This window comes from Jatropha curcas, chromosome 5, assembly GCF_041381405.1.
Source record: "Jatropha curcas cultivar XTBG-Jc1 chromosome 5, XTBG_Jcur_1.0, whole genome shotgun sequence".
Lineage (NCBI taxonomy): Eukaryota > Viridiplantae > Streptophyta > Magnoliopsida > Malpighiales > Euphorbiaceae > Jatropha > Jatropha curcas.
In genome coordinates, this window is record NC_143155.1 from 30,283,125 (window position 1) to 30,308,277 (window position 25,153).

Sequence of the window (25,153 nt, forward strand, 5' to 3'; positions counted from 1 at the left end):
ACTTCAAAACATGTTATTCCTAAAGCTCCCTCAATTAGACTAGGGGACTTCTGTAGCATCTAAGGTCTAGTCCCACAATTGTAAAAGGCAGATCAAAGCATCATCTTTAGATTTTTGAGTTTCAGATCAAGATTTGATTCAACACCACCGGATTCTAATGCTAAATTTTGGTGATCAGCAGATTTCAGATACATGCAAGGAAACAACGTTACCACCACATCAGGCAGTCAAAAAACTTTCAACCACAGATCTATTGACCTTTCATGTGTATGAAGCCGCTAAAATACATAATATGCACTGTTTTTTTGTGGCAAATTGAAGGCAATCATCAAAAAGCAAAAAGATAAGAATCATAACATTGAGCTTCTACTCTAAAATTTCAGCCGCACCACCAAACCTCGGATCCGTTCTTTCCAACTCAATGTGAACAACAGTAGGATTAAAACAAGGTAAGGGTTTTCCAATATAAATTAAGTTGACAATGAAAACTTCGCTGACAGAGGTCCCCAATGCACAAATCATTTGCTGCTGGAATGCCATCAATGAAAATCTGGCATGTAGCTTCAAAACACCCTATCACATAAGTTTCTTGATCTATCTATACCTTCAAGATATTGGATGCCGCCTCCTGCAATTTTTCAAAACCAACCAATCAAACAGTAAAAAAGTTCCAATAATAATCCAAATAAATAAAACAAAACACGTGATTCCTCCGTTGCAATGGAAATTCAAAGAAAAACAAACATACATGCTATGCAAGATCAAAGATTCAACATCGCATTTCCCAGTGCAGAATCTTAATATTATGGAAAGAACAAGAGAAAGAAAGTGGTATCCAAATACCTTTTAGGCCGGCTTCGGTCTTCCTCATAATCCATCACTCCACCAGGTTCAGAATAGATCTCCTCATGCCCTCTGAAGTCAACGTCGGCCTGCTTACAGTGTGTAACTTCTGCCACAACGTAAGTAAGACACATCGACCCGAAATATCCCAGAAACTGAACAAAAACTTTTTCATATATGACCAAAACTAGCAGGCGCAAAGATTTGAAAGTGGGCTTATAGCTTTTGGGAGAAGGGGCCCCATTGGCCCGCCCACAAGGCAGGGGAATTTTTGGGGAGTGGGAGAGAGAGAGAGAGAGAGAGAGAGGAGGAGGAGGAGGAGGAGGAGGAGGAGGAGGAGGAGGAAAAAGAATATGTAACTATTTATTTTATCTTTCCAGTAGCTAATCTAATTCATTAGTGGATGAATATGTCGGCAGAAGTATTTAAATTACTCTCTCTCTCTCTCTCTCTCTCTGCCTGAAACTTGACCCATCAACACTCATTCCTCAACCTCCCAAGCCCCCACCTCCCCCCCCCCCCCCCCCAACCAAAAAAAAAAAAAAAAAAGAATGAAAAATACAAACAATATAGTGCATGAATGTTGGTTGTCAAATAAATTAAATTTAAGATGGAATCAACTGACCTTGAGGGAAAGGGACTTCTTTACTTCTTCTACCCTATCTTCCACATCCTTCCTGTGCTTCTTGTCCAACTCACTCATAGTATCAGCCCATTTTATCTTCTCTTGAATCGAGACAAGTAGATTATCTGATGTAGCCAACCTAGATATCCATAGTTCCAAAGTTAAAAAGATAACACTGACACCAGAAGTTGAATATAAATAAGAAAGTTCAGAATTAAATAAATTAACAACAAGGCAAGATAACCAAAACAGGCAGTAGACCAAAATGCAAGTCACATTATCAGTGTGTACAATCTATTAATAGTGCATAAAGATCTACAGTAAAAAAGCTACAATATACTAGATCACAAGACTACCAATTAACTTGAACTAATCAGCCTGATTTAAGAAAACCTTACAATTACAAAGGAGAGACAAATAATTAGCCTAAAGATTTTAAGGGGTCTTTTTATCATGCAATCAAGGGTGGATAACCATAATGGTCTAAAGACAATAGTGAAGAACATATATAGATGCAACAAGTTCGACCTACAATAGGCAGTTATGTGCAAGTAGGTATAGAACAAACCAAGTTAAGAGAAAATATAAAGATAATACTTGAACCAAAGATTTACCAGCTTGATAGCGTTTGTAACATATTTCCCAGTTGCCCAGGTCTGAGATCCCTCCCAGCTGCAAATTGGACCTGTATCTCACAAAATACTAGAAAAGTTTCAACACGCTCAAAGGAGGAGGGGATATGAAAACAGCAACATCTTGAAGTCAAAGAAATCACAGGATCCACAGACCTCAAAGCACCTTCGCAACTGATCCAACTTGCCTCTAACTATTCCCTAGAATAACATTAGTGGGAAAAGAAATTGCAACAATTAGCATATTCTTGTTGATATTTTTCCCAACAGTATAGCAGTACAAATTCTATCAAATTAAGTGAAGTTTCACAATAAATTTCTGGAAAAGGAGTCAGATAACAAGTTCAACTCAACATCTCTTTGACTTGTAAATTTACACTTTTTTCTCTTATATTTAAAAAAATATCCTACCAAAAAAGAGGCAAGAATAATCTAGTTGCAAGAAACATACCGCATACATGCATTCGTTAATCAGAAAGTCCTCGAGTTCACGAACATTTGTAACATCTAGCTCTTGCATTAGTTGATCATAGGGTAGAACCTAGAGCAGTATAACATCATGACAAGCTCAAGGGACAGGTCAGTTGAATTATCAAAATTCTAAGTGAATTAGACAGATAAATCATCTGGCATCTAATATTTAAATTGGTGTGCATAATACCTGAAAATATCAACTAAGCTCATCATATAAATTCATGAAACTAGTACTACGGAAAGTGCCTAGAAGTCCAAGCAAACATACCTTGTTCATCTCAGCAAGTGTAAGCACAGTGAGTTGTTTAAGCTTGAGAACTTGATCAGGAACCAGTTCCGGAAGATGACCAGCATTATCTGTGAAGAGATGTGTCTAATTCTCAAATTTCATCATAATGCCTCAAAGGAAAGAGAAAAATTAGGACTTTGCCCTTAAAGTAATCCAAATGAAACAAACCATCCCTGGCAATTAAAAACAAATGGGTACTTGTGCATATCAATGCCGCTGACTATGCATAGTGAGTTTCCTTCATGATCCTTCAGAATTTGATTTCTTGTTCCATTTTCCATATAATGAAGCAATTTCCTGCCTTTAACTATGCCCCAATTATTTTTTTCCGCTTAAGTTTTTAAGATTGTTCAAACAAGGAAATAGAAAACCCACCTGAATAATAGCTATGAGTATCTAAAATTCCATCTCCCATTCTCTCAAATGCAAAAAAAACTAATATAACTTAGCATGAGCAGCATCTTTAGTCTAAAATATTTCTAAATTAATTCAGGATGATAGAATAGGGTAAAGAGCATGATGTCACCTGAGACAGAGAAAGGTTACTATAAAGGTCATTAGTTTCTTAGAAGTGACCATGATCCACTGGACAAGGGATGCAAATTTGTTGCCAATGTCAACATGTGCCATTTTAAATATCAAGAACCAGTATGCAGAAACATCATAATTTGTAAACATACCCCAAGCACCATAGAGACCAATAATTAAAATTCAAAATCCAGCTTTCCACAAAGCCATTGGCCTTCACCCCACCCATCACAGTAAATGGAAGGAAATCTGGGGTATCGGGAAGCAATAATTCAACACAGTTCCAGCTCGATAATCTTGGAAACCTTTGAAAAGACGACAGCTAACAGTATTGTCACGTGAAAGTATAAAAGAAGCATCTAACCATGAGCTGCCTAATAAAATTAAGTCAGACTTAGAGCTTTTCAGATGTCAATATCCTATAATCAAGAGCATTTACATCAACCAAAAAAGAACCCAATGGATAACCAACTACCCAGACCCCAAACTATAGAGTAACGTAAACCTACGGAGAAACAGGAGCCTTTGAGCTTACTCTTGTACTCAGTCCAGGTGCCATGCGCAAACAACCGAAGCAGGTCAACATACCGGGAATTTTCAGTTCCTTCAAGCTGCAAGAATCCCTTTATCAATACACGAAAAAATTTTCACCAACTATAAATAACCTAAACCCTCAACCAATCAAAACTTCATCAAATAAATCAACTGACTACAATGGAAAATTTTCAACCCCAACGATAATAACAGAAAGTGATAAATCACTTGTCATTCCATTCGAACTCAAAAATATCAAATGAAATTACTAGATAACCGGAAATTGCTAGGATTCTGACCTCAGCGACACTGGGTACAGAGAGAATCTCAGAGAAGGCGAAGAGGGAGGGGTGAGAAGTGGCCTCAGTAACAACAGGACCGAGAGCAGAGCCTTTAAGAACCGATGCTTGCTTGACAAAATGATCGATTAGCTCAGCTTGTTTTTGTTCGATGTCCATCTTCAATGATAGATACAACTTGCACGGGGCTAAACAAAATTGAACTGGTTTACGGAAATTAAGGACTCAGTACATTGGAGGAAGACAAAGTGAAGAAAACTTGGAAGAGGTATTCTGAAATTTGAGAGGTGTTAGGGTTATTTTGATTTAGCAACTTAGGCGGCAGGAGGGGGCAGTCCGATCGACGCCTGGTTTGCTCTTTTTTGTAGCTATATATGAGATGAGTTAAGACGTGGATGTCCTTTTCAGGAAATTGATTTTCGTTTTTTTACTGTGAATTTATTTTTAGAGGGTTACAGTTATTTTTGTTTTTTTTTTTTATTATTTGTGAGGTTTGATGCGCGAAATTAATAATACTAACTGCACATTATATAATAATTATCTAAATTCATAAAAAATATTTATAATTAATTATTATTTTTTTTAATTTATAATGTGTTTTGCATATAGACTATATTTGTTATATAACTATATTTTTTTAATTTTTTTATTTATATAATATTAAAATATAAATTTTTATATTACAATAAATATAATTATTTAATTTTTATTGAACTTTATTATACAAACTTCTTATTTATGTATTTAATTCTATTTGTTTATAATGGAAAAAATATTTATTCCATTCATATGAAAATTATAATCTCAATTTTTTTTTTCACACGGGTTAAAAATGATTATTTTAACTATAATTTTTTTATTTTTTCAAGCATAAAAATTTTAAAAATTATATACTAAATTTTAAAATAAAATAAACGGTTAATGTATTAAAAATTTTCAGGAATTAATTATAGATTTCTTTATCCGCTGTCTAATAAATTCAATCATTATTATTATTCACATAAATCATTATAAAAAATATTATGGGAAAGTGAAAAAAAAAACTAAAATTATAAATTATTTATTTATTTCAGAGCGCCAAAAATTTTAGGAGGTAGTACAATAGTTTAGGTATTTATATTATTGTTATTCATCAATGCCGGGACATACCCATTTGATCTAATTAGTTTAATTAGAGCCACCAGTCAGGTTCGCTATTTGGAAATCATTACGCCGTGTGTTTGAGGTTCCTTTCTGTCACAAAACCCACAATTATCGATGGCAAAGCCAGTGTCAGATTCGCACAGCAACACACCGGCGATACAAGCGACGAACGACGACGCTTCAGCCAGTAAATTGTGAGTATAACTTTCACTTCGAATCTTCTCTTTTCCTTAACATTGTAGTTTCAAGTTTTTCTTCTTTCATTTGTTAATTTTATAGTTATTGCTGTTTGTTTAACTAGAAAACGAAAAAGAAAATTATATACAATTGACGGAAAAATCGTTATTTATGTGATAATACGGAATAAGTGACAGCGATATTGTATACTGAATGTTACTATGGACTTTGAAAAGGTCCTGTGTGAAAAAAGGATACATGAAGGATGACTACATCCATTTATTTGTTAGACGACCTGTGAGGAGATCCCCAATAATCAACCGCGGTATATTTCTATTACTGATTATTTCATGTTTTCTGATATTATAATCTCTGTTATCTTAGTACTTATTTTTCACTTGATTCTATGCCTTTACTTCTTTGTAATTGAGGCTACTTTGCGCGTTGGGCTGCTCTTCGGAAGTTTCTATATCAGTTTCTTGATTGTGAAATGAATGCTGATGAAAAAGGTCATACGAAGAAGCAGATACTGTCGATTGGGGCAGGTTTTGATACAACTTACTTTCAGTTACAGGTGCATTACTTTGCCTTTTATTTGTGATAAAATTCAGCTTATGATTTAGACTAGAATCTGCATTGTTCTTTTACCATAAAATCCACCTGTTTGCTTCAGCTTTTATTTGTACCATCTATGTGACTAAATATTGCACCGTCAAAATGATTAGTTATCCTGTTGACAACATTGATTTCTTTGGATTTTGTGAAAATTCTTAATAAACCCCATAAACAATTATCATTTTACCTATATTTGAAAATACGTAAGCCATTTTCAAAAGTAAATGAAAATGAATGTATAAATAAAGCGAATAATGCGGTTGCATATTCAGAACTACAAATTGGAATTTGGTTTTTGTTGATGTGCATTGTGTCTTATGCATTCAGAAGTTCTAAAGCTTCCAATGTCTTAGCCATGTCATGAAATTATTGGCACCTTAAAATTTGAAGCTTGATATTTAACTTCCATGAGGTACAAAGAGAGGGAGAAGGGGGGGAGTAGGGGAGCAGAACATAGGTTTTTACCAAAGAACTTAATGATCTACGTCCAATGTTCTAAGTTAACCTAAGGAGTATGGGCTTTCAGATACTCGATGATAAATTCCTGGCTAATAATGTTGTATTGGAAATAATAAACAAAAAAAAGACCAAGGACCTGTGAGTCTGCAATTAACCAGAGGAATATATTTGTATGATAGAAAAGTAAGTTACGGTAATGAAATTCATGCAAATTATTAATGATTTTCGACGAGTTCAAGAACCTAAAATGATACTGAGATCAGGAACACTTGTTAGAAAGTGGGGAAGGAGTTGATATCATATCCGATATTTCTTCATCTTTAAGTTTTCTGCCAGACATTTGGTTTGCTAATTGCAATGGTACATTTTCTATGACAGGATGAGGGAAAAGCACCATCTTTATACGTGGAGCTGGATTTCAAGGAGGTTGGAATTTATACTTTCATTGCTATCTTTCGAGTTTATGCGGCAGTGTACTAGCTTGTTTTTGTGCATGAGGTTCTGACCTTCTCAGCTATTTAAACCTATGTGGAACAAACTTATAATTAACCAATCTATGCTTGCTGGCCTAAGGCTCAGCTCTTTGCTCTCAACTTACATGAAGCATTTTTTAGGTAACTAGTAAAAAGGCAGCAATTATTGAATCCTACAGTCAGTTGAGGGATAAAGTTGGTGCTACATCATCAATCTCACGAGGTAAGTTGCTTGAATTGCACATGGACTTGGGTTGCATAGGCACCTGTTTCTGTTTTGATAGATGTTTCTCTTCTTGGTGTGTTGATAACATGATTTCAAAGTTCAATTAGCTCTGTTTCAATTCTAGTTTGTATTAATTGGTAGTTTTTTTTCTTTACAGAGAAAGGAGAAGTGCTTGGTGATAATTACAAGCTGCTACCAGTTGACTTGCGAGATATACAAAAACTAGATGATATCATAGCTTTGGCTAATATGGATCCCAGGTATGTATGCAGAGCCTATTTTCTTTTCTTTTTGTTGATTAAATTTCATTAATTCCCTTCTTTTTTACTTTTAGATCACATACAATATATGTTCTTTAAGTAGTAGTCGATGGTCTTTTATCCACTATTTGTTCCTTACCATGCACTTCAATTTGTCTGCCAGAATATGTTCATATGTATAAATTTTGAAGTCCTATGTTCTTTAGCTGAAAAGTATCATTCTCTGGGGTTTTGATTATTATTTATTACAACTGGATATGTATTTTTTTAGGTTTTCATAATTCTGGTTTATATATTCATAATGATTTGTTCTAATCGATGGGCTAGAAGTACTGCAATTTGACAACATTAGATGACTTTTTTCTAGATTAAGCATCTCCTTGTTTTGACTTTTCCCTTATCATTTTCTTTATGGAGTCTGGTTATTTGTCTTCATGCTGAAGGGACAATAAGTTGCTTTGTTCTGATACTGTTATCAGATTGCCGACATTTATAATTGCAGAATGCGTTTTAATATACTTGGATCCAGATTCAACGCGAGCTATAGTTGGTTGGGCATCAAGGACATTTTCAACTGCTGTGTTTTTCTTATATGAGCAGGTTATATGCTTTGTCAAGGCTGTTGGACTTAATGTTTATATACATGTTAATAACCATTTTTTTCCATAGATTTTCTCTGCTTCATTATATATTAATGTTTGTATATGATTCATTTAACAAACCTTCACCCCCCACCACCAAAAAAAAAAAAAAAAAAAAAAGCCTCTATAATTTACATTTCACGATTACAGATCCACCCTGATGACGCTTTTGGACAGCAGATGATTAGAAATTTGGAGGTTTGGATCTTTCTCCCTCTGATTTACAGCAGTTAATTCTTTCAAGTAATTTCAGCAGTATTGCTTTTTGGCCATGAACCCACAACAGTTTTAATTGTAGGGAATGCAAAAAATTCAAAATGAAGGGGAAAAAATGAAATGAATTGTCTTATATGATCTGATTCTGCCCCAAATCTTGGAATTAATTTCTTTTCTTCCAACCTCAAACTCATACTTCTTAAGTGTAGTCATCAATCATAGCCTAAAAGTAAAGGGAAAAAAGTAACCTGAAAAATTATAACCTCTTCCTTCAAGCCAAAATAGGGTTGAGAGATACTAGAATCTCAAAATTTTGCTGGGGCCTTGTTCAAATAGTCATAAAATTATTGCTTACTCACTGGGCAGGCTTTGCATGAGGGCCCGGATCTATAAGCATCCCCTATATATCTTGACTGCATATAATTGTATAAATTGTCACTCGCTCACTGTCTTTGTCATTAGTATCAATATATATGTACTCAATTAATTTATGGCGTTTATCTTCTTCTTTTGGTCCTCAAGAGTCGTGGCTGTGCATTACTGGGAATTTATGATACACCAACTCTGCTTGCAAAGGAAAGACTTTTTCTTGATCAGGGATGGCAGGTATACCTCAAACAAGGAAATTTTCCTTGGAATGAAATTGGCTTCCTTGTTTTTCCCTTGATAGAAAAAGGAAAAACAAAAAGAGAAATGTTTGTTAGGGAAGCATATAGAACTCAATATGAATTCCACCTGAAATGTTTGTTCATTTATTTGTTTATGGATAACTTTTCCCTTTCTTTAATTTCCTTCACTGTTTTTAGTTCACTGATTTTTTTTTTTGTATGAAAATTCTAAAGACTTCTTTCTTGCACATTATGAGGTGTTAGAGGGTTGTTGCATGGGACATGCTGAGAGTTTATAGTGATTTTATTGAAGCTCAAGAAAGGCGCAGGTATTTACTTTATAAATATTGGACAGTCATCAATACAGTATTCATTGTTTTTTCCCTGTTGATATACCGTTTTTTGAACCCAGTGGTGGCCAGAGGCTGTCATCTAATATACTTTGGTTTATTCTACTTCCTAATTAATTTATTAAGTTATAAGTTAATTACATCATTCTGTCAGAGTGCTGTGCGCTGCTTCTGTAATTCACCCATTTCTGGTTTTTTTTACCATAATCTGCACATATAAGAGATGATCTGGTGAAGAGCAGCTTGGCATTTATGCCTTTTTTTTAATTCTCATGTTCTTGGAAGCAGCTAGTGGTTGCTCATGCATTTTCAACAATGTGAACCCTAGATGTCTCTCTTTTATAGTTCCATCCCATTGATTATGCTTTATGCCTATATGAAAAGATGCGTTGCTGGCTGTTTGAGAGCATTTGTGGAACTAGAAACTTTAAGCATATCATGTGTTAGTCCAGATATAAAAGAGACATATGATGAGGCTTGATCGGAATCACAACAAAGTGTAAATGTGCAATAACTGCCTTTTAAGATTCTGCCTTTGTGAAAGGAGGAATCCTTAATGGCTTTCTTTTGGAGATTCTGACATGTTGATTGCTGAATGATAGAAGAAAAAGCCCTTTCCTTGTTTGGCTGTTCTCCCCTTTTCACTTCTTTAATAAATATTTTGAATTCTGTTTTTTAATACATTGCTTTTCCTTTCTTTTCTCTTCACTCTCTCTCTCTTTTTCTCTCTATCCCTAAACTACTCACGGAAGTTTTTCTCATGATTAGGATTGAACGGCTGGAATTATTTGATGAGTTTGAAGAGTGGCACATGATGCAGGCAAGCTAATTCGTCATTCATGCTTCAAAAAAAAGTAAAAAGTGCTATAGGTTATTAGTTAAGGACAATAGTTGATTTTGATATATGGGCCTGTTATGGTTGATGCTGTTGTGTTCTAATTTTTGTCCCCAATTCGGTTTTTCAGGAGCACTACTGTGTGGCTTGCGCCATAAATGATGCCATGGTATGTACATATTTTAGCCCAATTCCAGTTCAGATTTACTCTAAAATATCCTCTCCTCCTTGTACATGCAAATTTACTTGCATCATAGTAAAAATTCACGATACAGTGTTATTCCTCGCACTGAAACCCTCCATCTAGTAGTATCTACCATCCATGTTGCTGGCCATATATTATTAATTGAATGGTGCCACTATCTTTCTGCTTTTCCGTTTTCTTGATGACGACACAATGAGATGTACACGTCACTTTGTTATGAGGATAGATGCGTATGCTATCGTTTGATTGATACCCAGAAGATAAGCATTTGACGTTCAGCATCGTGGCTTTTTAACAGGGGCTCTTTGGGAATTTCGGTTTTCCTACCCACCAGCAGCACGTGATCAGCAACCCTTCAGCAGCATCTCCATGAAAGCCCAAGACTGCACCAGAGTGTGGCTGCTCATTGCCATGTTTGGTTAAACAAATAGTATCAGGGCAGTGCCTATGACTGACGCGTGCCAGTTAACCAGGTTAAGAGGTTGTCAGGTAAGAAGAGTCTCTCAAGCTAGTAGTAGTTAGGCTTTACTAAAAGTCTCCATGAGGATTGATGACTTATGTGGTTGGATCTGTGTGCGTCGTTTGTCCGACTCTAGAAGACAGATCCTTTCTTTTCTGTGCTAGCTGTTTGGCAAAACAAATCGTGGTGGGTCCCTACACCCACCGGACTGTGTCATATATAATATAATGGCTTGTTTTTGGAGGGGGGGTCCATGTCGTGTGGAAAATATACATGCATAGTTGGTTGCTTTTCTATGTATTCCCCCTTAGAATTTATTCTTCCTTGGCTCATCTTCTGAGCTTTGAAAGCCCTTTTTAGGTCTTTATTTATTTTTCCCAGATGACCAAAATGCCATTGAGAGCGGTAAGAGTTGCAAAATTCAACGTGAAACTGCGACTATCGATGTGTCATCCTGACTCTTTATGTGGTTTGCTTGGACTGTGAAGTGCAAATCTCTGAATTTGTAAGGCAAAATGGTGTTCTTTTCACATTTGATTCAAAATTTATTATTTTTTTTTTTCCAGTACAAGTCGATGCTGACATATTTGGGAAAGTAGACATGGCAAAGAGGACGATGTCTTTACCATGTATATTGATGATATTCTAACTTCCTACCCACCCAAACAGTGCGAAAGCTGATAAAGATAGGTGGCTAATTAATAGTGTTTTGTTTTCTTAATTACTTATTTAAGGCTCTTAACTGTGTTCCTAATTTATATTATGTTTAGATTCCACAAGTAAAAACTCAGAATCGATAAGAATTAAGACAAGTCTAATGCATCCGGTAGTCTAATGCTAATTAACTGTATGATTTGATAGGCTAGGGTGTGGACTCAATGGTCCACTTTGTTTAGCTTTGTCGAAGAAAATAGTCCCGTCATTTTCCTTGGACTGCGGATGCTTATTTTTTGGTAGTCTGCTTGGATATTAGTAATACGTAAATTCAGGGAAATCAGTTTGTGGTTGCAGCTTTCAAGTGACCTTCGTTTACAGTTTGGAAACCTGGCTGTGGTACGAGGCTTTTTTTTTTTTTTTTTTTGTCTTATTATTGTTCTTTTTCTTTGGGGAAGGTCTCCGGTTTCCACAATTATCAGTTAAAAGTTTTAATTTTCCCACTCTAATTACCAAAAGCAGGGAAAATAAACTGGAATTCATTGACGTGCTAATAAATTTTTGTTCTCCTTTGATGCCTGATTTGTAAAGGCTTGGGCTTTTTCATTCCGCATATTAAGAAGTTTGATTCAAATTACAGCCAATTTAGAAAATTAGGGATTAGGCTCCATGGTCCCTATGGCTTTTTCTATCCTTGGATTTGATTATCATCTGCTTCCAGTGACCACCCAATTCAAGAAAAGGAAAAGAAATTCTTTTTGAGAAAATGCCTAAAGAAAATAAAGCTAAAGAATATCTTGAAAGCAACATTTCAATTCGTGAAGAATCTGATGCGCTCTACAAATTACCATAAGTCGAGATTGAAGTAATTATGTATTACACCGTCAAGTTTAACGGTGAAAAATCAAAGCCAAAAAGAAGGGGAAAAAACTATCTTTATGAAGACTACCAGAAGTGGGGAAAAAATTAAAAGAAAAGAAAAAGAGAAAAAAAAAAAAAAAAAAAAAACTTTCACCCTTTTCGATCTCTGCCTTTCACCCCACATTGATTTTTTTTTTTTTTTTTTCCTGAAAGGATCCACTTATTGCGGAATATCCAAGCCCTTATTTCCCTTCAATTGCTTCTTGTTGCTTTTTAAATTTTTCTTGTTTATTTCATTTTTTAAGATCATATAAATGGTTATTCTTTATTCTATGTTTAATTTTTGTATTTTAATAAATCTATTTCCATAATATTTTAATAATATACCTGCTAATTCTTCATGGCTTGTGTTCGATGTTCTAGATACAGCTTATTCTAGATATATCTGATATAATTCTTAATTTTCTCTTTTATCTTCTTATTTACCAAAAAGAAATATATATATATATATATATACACGCGCTATTAACTTCATTGATGATTTGTGAAGATTGATTTTTTTTTTTTTTTCAGGAAAAAATGATTTGTAAAGATTGAATGAGCTATCAAAGTAATAATTTTTGTTTTGTAATTTCTTTAACTAGATGGGTTATGAAATTTTGGGATAATAGCAGTTCCTTGTAAAATCGAAGAATATAAGATTTAAATACATAATAGATTAGATTTGGTGAATTAAATAGTTAACCAATTCGATTTCATGTGATTGCATAGTCATTTAAAGATTTAATCAGTTAATCTTAATTTAGTTTTCTCTCCTGTCTTTTCTTTTCATTATAGAAACACTAACCCACCTAACAAGCATTGCAATTTGGTGAATTCAGGCAAGAAAATAGGCACTTAATCTGACAAGGAAAAGATATTAAGTCTAAAAATAAAGAAAAGAGTGGTAATAGCTGCTTGTTTATAAGTGTGTACATGACTTGTTTATGGTATTTACTGAATCATGAAAGGAGTTTATATCTACAGTGTTATTTTGGCTTATTAGAAAAGAGAATTTATTTATTTTCTTTCTCATTTCTCCCATATTTTCTATCAATCCAAACATACAATAAATCCAACCACTTGAAGTAGTTTGGAGGCATCGATGACTGAATAATTAATTCATAGGCCCACATAAATAATCCAAAGATCCTCCCTTATCAAGTGTACAAACCCCAGCAACAACAAAAAGCAACCTTCTGCTACACCCTTTATTTAATTAACCTACAGAACTAACAAACACTAATTAGTTTTTTTTAATAAATAATAAAAAATGTAATTATGGCACAAATTATTTCAATATGACTTTATGAAATAAAATTTAAAAAATTAAAAAGAGAGAAAGGACCTTTCTATATCAACAGTGAGAGTGAGACTCTATTCTATGGTTAATAGGAGAGAAAAAGGGGAAAAAGGAAGAAGGAAAAGCAAGCACAGGTGGGGGGGGGGTGGGGATGCAAGAGTCCAAACATAGCCTACTATAGTCAGTCCTCCACTCACTCACACACTCTCTCACTCACACACTCTCTCTAGGGAGCTCAAATCGGGCGCCACCGCCTAAAAACGCGCCATTCCTCTCTTTCTCTACGTCGTTTTCTGGATGGGCTGTACAGCGTCGAAGCTGGATAACGAGGATACCGTGAGGCGGTGCAAGGAGCGCCGCCGCCTCATCAAGGAAGCTGTCTACGCGCGCCACCATCTTGCAGCGGCTCACGCTGATTACTGTCGTTCGCTACGTATTACGGGTTCAGCTCTTTGCTCTTTCGCTGCTGGGGAATCACTTGCCGTTTCTGAGCAAACCCCTGCCGTTTTTCTCCACCCGCCAAACCCTCCTCCTCCTTCGTCTACCAATTCTATACCTCCACGTGTTGTTCCTTCTACATCCCCTTCTCTCCATCCACCGCCACCTGCGTTTTCCCCTTCTCCTTCTCCTTCTCCTACAATTGTGAGTTCTAAGCTCCCTCATATTCAGTCCGCCCCAACTCTCAACTCTGCGTCTAATCGCCGCCGTAAATCTAGGAAACTTCCCCATATACTCTCTGAATCTAGCCTTACGTCGTCTCCTCGGAGTCAGAAATCCAATTTTGCCGGAAATTTTGATTATCCTACAGCTTATCAAGCAAATTCAACGTACTCGAGCACACCTTCACAAGCTTCCTCTGTTTGGAATTGGGAGAATTTCTACCCTCCATCGCCTCCTGACTCCGAATTCTTTGATCGAAAAGCCCAGAATCAAAACCAACATCGCCAACAACGGCAGCAACATCACTTAGACACTGACGATGTAGAAGATGAAGAAGATGAAGACGCCGAAAATGAGACCGAGACTGAAACGGAGAGATCGGAGTATGATTTTTTCCAATTACAGAATAAGAAGCACAATCTCCACCATATTAACACTAGTACAAATAACAAGCAGCATAGTACCGTCGAGGAAGAAACAGAGAGAGAGGAGGTACAGTGCAGCGAATGGGAAGATCATGATCATTATAGTACCACAAGCTCGTCGGAAGAAGGGGAGGAAGATGAGGATAGAGAATCCAGATCCGAGATTGGGACCCGGTCGAATTTCGGGTCATCTGTGCGGGCAGAATCACTGAAGCAGCAGCCAGTTTATGGGAATAAAGTGAAGTCGGATGAGGCCGGTTCATCGGCAAGTTTCAGGACTGGAGAGATCTCCAATATGAAGATGGTCGTGAGGCACAAAGATTTAAAAGAAATCGTGGAGGCTATTAAGCAGAATTTTGACAAGGCTGCGGCAGCTGGAGACCAGGTCTCGGAGATGCTCGAGATTGGCCGGGCTCAGCTTGATCGGAGTTTCCGGCAATTGAAGAGTACGTTTCTTAGGCTTTTTAATCGAGTTTGCCAATTAGCGATTTTTGATACAGATTCTATTTCCATTAAGCTTGATCAAATTTTATTTTATTGACGTAATTCATGTTTATTGCTTGCAGAGACAGTGTACCATTCTACTAGTATGTTGAGCAACTTGAGCTCCAGTTGGACTTCGAAACCGCCATTGGCCGTAAAGTATCGTCTGGACACCGGTTCGCTCAGCGAGCCGGGTGGCCCTAAAAGCCTGTGCTCCACCATGGAACGGTTGTTGGCTTGGGAGAAGAAACTCTATGAGGAAGTGAAGGTATTTCTTTTTTCCTTTTTTTTTTTTTTTCCCCTTACAGGGAGCAAAATTTTCAAATTTTGGCACTATCTTTACTGTGGGTGAACCTTTTTTTTTTTTTTTTTTGACCTTTTTATCTAATAAACAAAAAAAGTGTTGTTAAATGACTAGGATATGCACTAGATAGTGTCGGAGATGGTAGCGTAAGTCCACCGCGGTGCCCAATTTACGGTTGGTGGTTTTTGTTCTTAATATTCAGACGAAAATGCCCCCAGTTAATGTTAGTACTTTTTAGTTTTTATATGGAATTACCTTTTTATCCTGTGATGGGTATCATTGTGATTTGGTGAGTTGTTGTTTCACTGTATTGGCTTGTTCTTGTGTTGTGTGTCGTGTCCCATTGATTTCGTTCCTATTATATTTCTATTCACCTGGATAGACTAAAATGCCCTTGACAAACTGTCAGAATGACAAGAACCGCCTTTGTGGTCGGTCCAACCAACTCGTGCACCTTTTCAGTCTCAAATTATAGATGCCACTTTTCTCTATGTCTAATTAAAGAAAGATTATGGCACTGCAAATAAAACCAAAAATTTTATTCATAACTGAAAACCGGTTTCTAATTGGATTTTAATAATAATATTTGGACTCCTTTCAAAATAATAATAATAATAATACTAATCTACTGGTTTCTAATTGGACTTCAATAATAATATTTGGACTTTGAGTTTCAAATTTGTATTTTCATTTTGAACATCCACTGGCTTTGCATCTATAAAGAATTGCTTGATATGTTTAATAGGCCAGAGAAGGTGTGAAGATTGCGCATGAGAAGAAACTGGCTACACTACAGAGTCAAGAGTACAAGGGAGAGGATGAAGTAAAGCTAGATAAGACCAAAGCTTCAATACAGAGGTTGCAGTCTCTAATAATTGTCACATCCCAAGCTGTCTCCACCACTTCAACAGCCATCATTGGTCTTAGAGACACTGATCTTGTCCCTCAGCTGATTGAACTGTGTCATGGGTATGCCATTTTCTCTTTTATGGAATTCTGATGAGATATTATGTTTCTTCATAGTGAATGTAATAGAAACTTCATGGAAATAATTCCATTATCTATATCATTCAGCGTTTTGTTTTGGTAGGTGAAGCATTATAGGCACTGCTCTATTTTGCCACTTGCTTTGTCTCGTATGAAACAACTTCTGTCTTATTGTCGTCGACTTTCCATGGCTGTGTTTCATCTGATCTGCTGTTGAGGCCAAATTTAATTCATGGGCAGAGAGTTAGGTGTAGTGACCTTAACTGCTATATGACCCACCATTGTCTTTTCATTGTTAGACTGGTTTTCTGACGTGGTAAATTTAGTAGACACTAGATAATTCTTATATTATCAGTATAATAAACCAGTTAGCAGTGACAATATAGTGGCAATTGCCTAGGTATTATAGTGATGATTGCATAATAACTGTTCTAGGAAGTTTGGATGTTCAGTATGGGTGGATCGTGTTATGTGTTTGTCACCACAAAAATAGTCCTGGACATCAACACAATGAATGGTGAGATCCATATTTGTAACTTCTATCGGTTTATTTTTAACATGTTTGTAATCAGGTAGTCAATGAGAGACTTTAACCAATTTACAGTTGCCTAGCAAACAGAAAACATCAGTTTGCTAACAGGCTGCTGCAATTCTCTCTGTTAGTTTTGGCTGTGTTAAACAACCTGTAGAATGATAAACTGAAGTCGGGCTATTTTGAAAAAAAAAAAGTGGGGCATATAATAATTGTACAGAAAAAGGTATCAAGAAAGAAGTAAGAATGATTGCTTTAGTTTTTGGGTAGGCATTTATTTAGAGTACTGGAGATGTGAACCAGCGCAAACTGTTTTCCATCTTTATTTAACTTTTAATCTGGAGATGAACTTCATTCTCACTCAGCTCTCTGTGTCAGCAGCTTTCTTGTCTTTATCATTTTGAATGGTGATATAATTTGAACTGCTTAACAGTACATTAAACCATTTAGGTTATCATTTCACTGATCCAGTATACTTAATGCAGATTCATGTACATGTGGAGATCAATGCACCAGTACCATGAAGTTCAGAACAACATTGTGCAACAAGTTAAAGGTCTTGTGAACCTTTCAGCCAAGGGTGACTCAACTTCTGAACTGCATAGGCAGGCAACTCGTGATCTTGAGTCAGCTGTATCTGCCTGGCATTCCAGTTTCTGCCACCTAATAAAGTTTCAGCGGGACTTCATCCGATCTGTCCATGGCTGGTTCAAACTCACCCTTCTTCCTGTGAGCAATAATGACAATGTGAATGTCAGTGTGGAACACTCTGATGTGTATGCCTTCTGTGATGAGTGGAAGCTTGCTCTTGACCGAGTTCCTGATACAGTTGCTTCTGAAGCCATCAAGAGCTTTATTAACATTGTTCATGCGATATCTGGAAAACAAACTGAGGAGCTTAAAATCAAAAAACGAACTGAATCTGCATCAAAGGAATTGGAGAAGAAGGCTTCTTCTCTTCGAAACATTGAAAGGAAGTTTTATCACTCATACTCCATGGTTGGCATTGGTCTCCCTGATACGGGACCTGATAACGGGCACGCATTGGATGCTCGGGATCCACTAGCTGAGAAGAAATCTGAGCTTGCTTCCTGCCAGAGGAAGGTGGAAGATGAGATGCTAAGGCACGCCAAGGCAGTGGAAGTGACAAGGGCTATGACACTGAACCATCTTCAGACAGGATTGCCAGGAGTTTTCCAGGCATTGACCAGCTTTTCTTCCTTATTTATGGAGGCACTTGAATTGGTATGCAACCGTTCCTATGACATCAAATAATTATACTTGATTTTTCTTGGATTTTTGAGGTAAGTTGGAACTCACGAGGGCTAGAATTTTTTTGGTTGTGGCTCTTATGATAATTGTCATTTATTTTTTTTTTGGGGGGGGGGGGGGGGGGAGGGGGAGAGGGGGATTTTTGACATGTATATATGTGGAGCCTTTTTGCGGTTTTGTCATCCTTTTTCAGGTCAAGGAGAAGGGATTGTCTCTGTACAGGAATTTGGTTGAATTGTTGTATCAGTATCAGATGTTTAAAAAATTTCAGCATGATTAATAAATTATACGAATTCTACTTTCTTGTTTCTCTTCTCTTGTACCCTTATATTAAAAATTCAATAACTTGAAGTCGTGAAGGGTTTAAGTGCAGTTCCTTTTGGGGCCCAGAAGATAATTCATTATTGATATATTGTGGGATCTGGTTGCCCTGCCAAAAGCAGTCAATCCTTTTTGGAATTGTGAGATTGCTTACCTCTCTCTCTCCTTTTTTTTTTTTAAATTTTTTTTTCATGATAGTAGCACCGATCTCCCTTGTGAATGTTTTTGGTCTTTTTTTTAGTTATTTAGTTATATATATATATATATATATATATATATATATATATATATATATATATATATATATATATTTGTCACATTTGAAAAATAATTTATTTCAAAATACTTGTCACATCTGTGATTTGAAAGAGTGGTAAATATTTATGTGTGCTTATTTCGTGCTTTAAATAAATGATAAATTGAAAAAAAAGTTGTGTTCAAAGTATGGATTCTATTACTTATTTTCATGGCATCAACGATAGCTTATGTTTTGTTAGTTTGACAGGAAAAGTTAATTCTGAGGGTTCGGGATCTCCTTCTGAACAGTTACATGTCGAAGATTCGCTGTTATACTAAGAAAAAGAAATTGCAAAATTGCAGAAAGAATCCCTACATATTCATGTGGTTTTGTCTGTCTGGATCTGAAGTTCTGCACTGAGATTGCGTATTTTTAAAATGATAAAATTATGGAAGTAATCATTTCAAATTATGAGACGAGCCGTTAGAAAGGTTCAGTTCTTTATTGTTTCTCCATTGCAAGTATGCAAATAAGTTGTTGTTGGAGATAAAAAAATTTTCATTTTAAAAAAGATTCATTAAATATCAATTTGGTATTACAAAGCATGATAAGTAGGATATAGGTAGACTGTCAGGTCATCGACGGGTGGTCGTTTTCAAGAGCCACAATGTTTGTTTGAGGATGAGATGAGAAAGTTGATATTGATATTAATTAACGAGTAAATTTGTTATGAAAACGACGTTATATTATTACAAGAAAACACAGCCACAGCCACAGCCACAGCCACAGCTACTGCCCTTAACCGCAGAATTGTTGGAGAGTGAAAAGCACACAAGAAGAAGTAAGTCTTCAAATCGTAGGGGACCAACCGACCAGCTTTTTTATAATAGATCAAAAGAGACCGCTTTATTTTTACGTTGACACAACAAAACGACACCTTCCTGAATGGATTTGAATTGATTAAGCTGCTAAATATTTCAAAACCACTTGGACTGAAGACTAAGAATGCTTGCAAGAATTTTTTTGGCATTCATGATTCCATAAAATTCTTCCGAATTCATTCACAAATCCTAATTTTGGTGTTTGATATAAATGAAAACTCAATTGAAATTTTACATTTTTAATTATGCTCAGATCATATTTTACTTCTCTGGAATTTATCCATTTGAAATTTTCAAGTTTGCGAATGAAATAGATTGCACAGATTTATTCCAAACACTATGTAAAAGTAAAATTAATAATTTTCAATTAATACTATTTTTCCTCGTAGGAGGCAGCTGAACTGAAGTTCATTATCAGAGGAGAGTAATGGAGGCATACTCTTCTAAGATCAACTAATACTAGCACAACACAGCACAACAAGCCTGTACTAAAAGAACTCGAAGTCCAGATATTTACCACCAGACTTCATGTCTGTCCCCACCATCCTTTTACTGCTGCTGCCCACCCCAATTGGATCAACTGCCCCAAATTTCCCAGGCAGCTCAGTCTCCATTGGTCTCGGTACTTCTGGAGGTGTGCTGCATCTTATTAGTGCCCAATTTACACCTTCAAAGAATGGATGTTGCTTGATCTCAGTTGCACCCCTCTTCACTCCCAACCTGTGCTGTGGTTCCTTCACCAGCAAGCCTCGGATCAAGTCCCGGCTTGCATAGCTGGTTGCTGGAGAATCTGGGAATCTAAGCTGTTGTCCCACCACATTAAACAGTGTAGCTCGATTTCCTGTGCCTTTGAATGGAGTTTTACCGTACAGCAACTCATGCAAGAAAATGCCAAATGTCCACCAATCAACAGCACTACCGTGGCCCTCTCCCTTGATAATTTCAGGGGCTAAGTATTCATGGGTTCCAACAAACGACATGGACCGGGCTGCAGTTGGTTCTGCTACGAGCTCTGGCAGTGCACTAGCAGGCAGTCCAAGTTCTGCTCGAGGTTTTCGGGTCTTTTTCTTACTTTTCTGAGGAAAGATTCGAGGAATAAAGCATGCAGGCTGGATGCATACAGATGAGGGCTCAATACAGGCAGGCTGAACACAAAATGCACCACCAGCAGCTCGTTTTGAAGGATCAGAATCAAATGAGGTTTTTATCAAGGTAGGTGAAACTGCACATCTAAGGGAAAGGTCAAAATCTGAGAGCATTATGTGCCCATCGTCACGGACAAGAACATTTTCAGGTTTCAAATCCCTGTATACAACACCAAGCATGTGGAGATATTCAAGTGCCAACAAAACCTCAGCAGCATAAAACCTGCTAGTAGAAAAACAATGATCATGAATCTGCTGGAAAAATAATAGAGAAAGACATTCAAATAGACATAGGGTCACAGCAAAAGCAATTTATGTTTCTTATCTACTACAGAGAATATAAAACTGACCCTTCAAACACATTAGAAAATCACCTGATCACCTTAAATGATTTTTCACCATATACTAATTGTGATACAAAATGCTGCTTCTCAATGAAGTATCCAATAATTTTACTTCACTATAAATACAATATTTAGTAGTGGTCACTGATCAGACTATAAATGGCCCAAGGGAACCTTTTCTTTTTTCAAAATCCTTAAGTTTATGTGATTTTAATAATTACTTTTGTCCACAAAATCATGACATGAAAAACCATCTTTTCCAACTCTCCTATAGGGTTTCCAGATGTTGTCTGGAAAAGAGATTTTTGTTACAAGCTCATAAAGATATTTGTGGTTAAGGGATGAAGGATCAGAGATGACTCAATGAGTTAAAACAATGAGGAAGGTGATAGGGAACAACTTCAGGTGTCAATTCTCAATGTTCAGAATCATGAGTCTCCAAATGCTCCCCCAAACTTACAACAAGAATACGCAAATTATTCTATTAGACGTCTACGGAATCACAATAGTATGGAAAGGCTTCAAATCTCACACAGGAGTTGGAAGAATAAACCATGAGCCCTCAGAAAATGTATTTATGTAACAGAAGAACTTTGTCTCCTGTCAGTGACGACTGATGAGAGTTGAGGTAGTTGTGTTATGTATCACGAATCACGATGCCATGTGTTTATTTCAGATCTTTAGTCACATATGAAGCCTAGAGCTGTATGGGAGATAATACTACCATGTTCCATATGTTCTAATTCTCACCAATATCATTTTTAAAACTTGCAACATAGCATGCACAAAGGAACAAGTCAACAATAGAAGACTTGTTAGACACTAACTATTAAAAAGGCAAGACAAAATTATGAAATTCAACTTTTGGGCACATAGCAGGATGCAGCTTAAAAGAAGGGAGTTGAAGAGCAAATGGTGGGATGACGATAGAATAAATATAATATATGTGTTGCATATTGAGGAAATAATGCTGTTAGAATAACTGAATAACAAAATACCTCGCAGCATACTCAGAAAAATGTTTCCCAGGTTGCCGTTGCCTCAAGGTATGAAGATCACCCCCTGGACAGTACTCCATGACCAAACATGAGAATCTGTCAGTTTCAAAATGTGTGTACAAAGTTGGCAGAAATGGATGATCCAATAGCTGCAAGATCTCCCTTTCTGTCTGAGCCCTAGTCAACTTCTTCCTGCTTGCAAGAGATGCCTTGTCCATTACCTTCATTGCAAAATAACAACGAGTCCCACTCAGTTCTGAAAGATACACACTCCCAATGTCACCACAACCAAGCCGCTTTAGTAGTCTAAAGTGACTCATGCCCAAATTCCCATCTCGTGCTCGGATCGCAAGAATGGCCTTCCACCTAGGATCATTTCCTTTGTGCGGCTTATTTGCACTCCCAGTGATGTTGCTCCAATTGCTGTCATCACTAAGGCCACTGCTATCACTTGCGCGGCTAACGCTAGTCTTTGCACTCTCAAGTGAATCTCCTCTAACACTAACACTTCCCTTTGTACTCTCACAGTTTCTTTCAATACTTAGCATGCCATCACTTGTAATAGCATCACTTCTTCTATATGTACTGGCACAACTATTGACAATGCTCATAGCTGTGACAACACCAGTACTGTCAATGCTACTATGTGGACTTACATTACCACTTGGAGGCAAAGAAGCATCCCACACACATTCCTTTTCCTCTGAATCAGGTGGAAGGAAAGAGCTGTCGGTATTTTGTGATGCACGAGGAACTGAAAATGGAGAAGACAGAGCAACTAAGTCATTAGGTTCTTCAACCAAACTTTCTGCTGGTGAAAGAACAACTGGGCTTGGTTTCTTAGGCGGAACCCTGATTGAAAGATCTTCCAGGAAAGGCCCCTTGACAGACATACTCTTCATGAGACATCCAGCCTCGGATTTCTTTTGCCCAATTGGTACATAAACCGTTTTCATTAGATCTGTGTCAATCGGTTCTGGTGGATGACTAGCCCCAGAAAAAGAACTAGGGCCACCTTCATCAAATGAATCACCACTTCCCTTAGAAGTGACTACATCAAGCATTAGCTCTTCCCGTACAGGCAAAGAGTCTTTTCCCTTCCACGGTCTTACAGGGACAGGTAAGTCCATAACTACAGAGCCTTGTGCATTAAATCGTCCCACTACTTCTCTTACCAATCCTGTCTGGTGCTTTGTTACCTGACCCCCTTCTCTTCCATAGGCCATGGATGCATTTGACACCTGGCCTACAACGGGCAATTTCACAGGAAGAGCTTTTGATTCTGCAACCCTCTCCATATCCAGTAACCACGTAACATTACATGTAATTATGCTTCATTGATGACCCTGCAAATGGAGAAAGGAAAATTCAGTGGATGCTCATTTTACTGTAGAACTTAATCACTGTTAAACAGCTTATCATTCATTGTACAGTCTTTCCTAGTTCTAGTTTAATCAAGGAGCATACAACCATCTGTTACATCTGTAATTCACTCACTGACATGACACGGTGACACCCAAAAGAAAGGAGAATTACAGAGTCATCTAGTGTAGTACATATAAAGTAAAGATATCATATATTAGATTAAAACATAAAGGATGAAGGATAAGGATTCTAAGGCATCCATGAGCCAATCTACGGCCTCAGCTTCAATTTGGATGCCAATAAATGTAGTCTACAGTACAGAATAGCGTTAAAATGTGTTTAGTTGATCTATTTTCCTAAATTGGTTGGTACTACATCATAGAAATACTAGTCACGCTTAAGAAAGAAAAAATAAAAGACAAATATCCGAGCCCAGATTTCTTTCCCTGCTGAAATTTTTCTGGCCAAAGTAACTAAATGGAAAATAAAAATTGTAAATATATACCAAACACACACACACACACACACACACACACAAAAAAAAAAAAAAATAGCAGCAGTCAGTTTAGGGAAGTACTAATTATATAGATGCATGATTTATCAAAAAAAAAAAAAAAAAAAAAAACCAATTCCTCACTAACCGTCTACTGTGTGTGCCTTGAAGAGCAAAAATAATTGGGTAGGAAACCCTAATTGGCAGGGCTCCTAGCTCAGTGGATCAAGCAACTTCCACAAGCAACTCAACCAAATCCTTAACTTCTCTCACAATCAAAGGAAAACTAACAGAGAAACTTGCTCAATCAGCAAAAGAAGATATAAAAAAGTAAACCCGCAAGTTCAAGAAAGCAAGAAATGCGAAATTCCCCGAACTTGTTGTATTCCCACTAGCATCCCATCCTTACAACAAAACTCTTCAATTCTACGCAAAACAAAAGGCAAAAAAGAGAACAAAACAGAGAATCCAAAATTCTGAGGCAGTGAAACAGGAAGAGATCTCGGAACCCAAAAAAATCACAACATAAAGAGGAAGGACTAGGAAAGGAACATTCAAACAGAGAACAAAGAAACGCTCCAAAAAGAAAAGGAACCAGAGAAACGAAGAATATGAATATGTACGGAGTATCTTTACGAGAATATTAGGGCTTGTGGCTTAGAGTTTGAGAGCTCGAGGTTTACTGTTCCTCTGCGAATTAGAGAGCACCGCTTCTCTCTCTAGAAGCTCTGAAATGATAACAAATTCGTGATTTGTAGAGCCCGAGCGATCAGAGCTCGAGCTCTTCCTTCTCTCTCTAACACAGTAACACTACAAATTTCCTTTTTTTTTTTTTTTTTTTTTTTTTGGGTTTCCTTTCTGGTATATAGGGTGGCTCTGCAACTAAAGCTTCCGCTGATGGGTTTAGTAGCTTTTGCTTTATTTATTTATTTATTTTTCTCTTTGCTTTGTATGGG

The 25,153-nt window shown here is 36.7% G+C and overlaps 4 protein-coding genes across 17 annotated transcripts; 2 read left to right on the forward strand and 2 right to left on the reverse strand.

The window, feature by feature from the left end:
• Positions 1–227: 227 nt before the first annotated feature.
• Positions 228–4,594, reverse strand: FUS5 (Proteasome component (PCI) domain protein). Of its 3 annotated transcripts, none has more exons than XM_012228303.4 (9): positions 4,225–4,594; positions 3,927–4,002; positions 2,843–2,931; positions 2,552–2,641; positions 2,257–2,301; positions 2,083–2,153; positions 1,469–1,607; positions 844–932; positions 228–628 (listed from the first exon to the last, which is right to left on the reverse strand). In XM_012228303.4, exons 1-9 carry the CDS (start codon positions 4,381–4,383, stop codon positions 607–609), a joined length of 780 nt encoding a protein of 259 aa, XP_012083693.1. In that variant the 5' UTR covers positions 4,384–4,594; the 3' UTR covers positions 228–606. The 3 variants fall into 3 exon arrangements, with proteins under 3 accessions (XP_012083693.1, XP_012083695.1, XP_012083694.1); XM_012228305.4 differs by having other exon boundaries at positions 844–949; XM_012228304.4 differs by having other exon boundaries at positions 844–952; positions 4,225–4,593.
• Positions 4,595–5,342: 748 nt separating this feature from the next.
• SBI1 (Leucine carboxyl methyltransferase) lies at positions 5,343–11,620 on the forward strand. Of its 10 annotated transcripts, none has more exons than XR_001047320.4 (14): positions 5,347–5,561; positions 5,781–5,869; positions 5,976–6,118; positions 6,997–7,044; positions 7,233–7,314; positions 7,475–7,577; positions 8,057–8,177; positions 8,369–8,416; positions 8,957–9,040; positions 9,307–9,371; positions 10,161–10,212; positions 10,358–10,396; positions 10,731–10,921; positions 11,459–11,620. XR_001047320.4 is itself a non-coding variant. In XM_012228306.4 (13 exons), the coding sequence occupies exons 1-13, from the start codon at positions 5,482–5,484 to the stop codon at positions 10,803–10,805; spliced, it is 1,029 nt and encodes a 342-aa protein (XP_012083696.1). In that variant the 5' UTR covers positions 5,347–5,481; the 3' UTR covers positions 10,806–11,209. The 10 variants fall into 10 exon arrangements, 4 of the variants coding, with proteins under 4 accessions (XP_020538285.1, XP_020538284.1, XP_089577295.1 ...); XR_001047319.4 differs by lacking the exon at positions 11,459–11,620 and adding an exon at positions 11,274–11,457; XR_001047322.4 differs by lacking the exon at positions 11,459–11,620 and having other exon boundaries at positions 5,343–5,561; positions 9,300–9,371; positions 10,731–10,779.
• Positions 11,621–13,841: 2,221 nt separating this feature from the next.
• LOC105643221 (bZIP domain class transcription factor (DUF630 and DUF632)) lies at positions 13,842–18,714 on the forward strand. Its single transcript, XM_012228308.4, has 4 exons — positions 13,842–15,280; positions 15,401–15,585; positions 16,367–16,590; positions 17,626–18,714. The coding sequence occupies exons 1-4, from the start codon at positions 14,047–14,049 to the stop codon at positions 18,413–18,415; spliced, it is 2,433 nt and encodes an 810-aa protein (XP_012083698.1). The 5' UTR covers positions 13,842–14,046; the 3' UTR covers positions 18,416–18,714.
• Positions 18,715–20,194: 1,480 nt separating this feature from the next.
• Positions 20,195–25,107, reverse strand: LOC105643222 (Protein kinase superfamily protein). Of its 3 annotated transcripts, none has more exons than XM_012228311.4 (3): positions 24,834–25,107; positions 22,340–23,685; positions 20,195–21,220 (listed from the first exon to the last, which is right to left on the reverse strand). In XM_012228311.4, the coding sequence occupies exons 2-3, from the start codon at positions 23,635–23,637 to the stop codon at positions 20,341–20,343; spliced, it is 2,178 nt and encodes a 725-aa protein (XP_012083701.1). In that variant the 5' UTR covers positions 23,638–23,685; positions 24,834–25,107; the 3' UTR covers positions 20,195–20,340. The 3 variants fall into 3 exon arrangements, with proteins under 3 accessions (XP_012083701.1, XP_012083699.1, XP_012083700.1); XM_012228309.4 differs by having other exon boundaries at positions 24,821–25,107; XM_012228310.4 differs by having other exon boundaries at positions 24,346–25,107.
• Positions 25,108–25,153: the final 46 nt, after the last annotated feature.

Coding starts and splice junctions, on each gene's coding strand:
- FUS5 (XM_012228303.4), bottom strand. CDS start 4,383: ATGGACATCGAACAAAAACAAGCTGAGCTAATCGATCATTTTGTCAAG. Junction 2,642..2,842: donor CACTTGCTGAGATGAACAAG/GTATGTTTGCTT, acceptor ATACTGCTCTAG/GTTCTACCCTATGATCAACT. Junction 2,302..2,551: donor TTAACGAATGCATGTATGCG/GTATGTTTCTTG, acceptor ATGTTATTCTAG/GGAATAGTTAGAGGCAAGTT.
- SBI1 (XM_012228306.4), top strand. CDS start 5,482: ATGGCAAAGCCAGTGTCAGATTCGCACAGCAACACACCGGCGATACAA. Junction 6,119..6,996: donor CAACTTACTTTCAGTTACAG/GTGCATTACTTT, acceptor TTTCTATGACAG/GATGAGGGAAAAGCACCATC. Junction 9,041..9,306: donor TTCTTGATCAGGGATGGCAG/GTATACCTCAAA, acceptor ATGAGGTGTTAG/AGGGTTGTTGCATGGGACAT.
- LOC105643221 (XM_012228308.4), top strand. CDS start 14,047: ATGGGCTGTACAGCGTCGAAGCTGGATAACGAGGATACCGTGAGGCGG. Junction 15,586..16,366: donor AACTCTATGAGGAAGTGAAG/GTATTTCTTTTT, acceptor TATGTTTAATAG/GCCAGAGAAGGTGTGAAGAT. Junction 16,591..17,625: donor CTGATTGAACTGTGTCATGG/GTATGCCATTTT, acceptor TACTTAATGCAG/ATTCATGTACATGTGGAGAT.
- LOC105643222 (XM_012228311.4), bottom strand. CDS start 23,637: ATGGAGAGGGTTGCAGAATCAAAAGCTCTTCCTGTGAAATTGCCCGTT. Junction 21,221..22,339: donor TTTTCTGAGTATGCTGCGAG/GTATTTTGTTAT, acceptor TTCTACTAGCAG/GTTTTATGCTGCTGAGGTTT.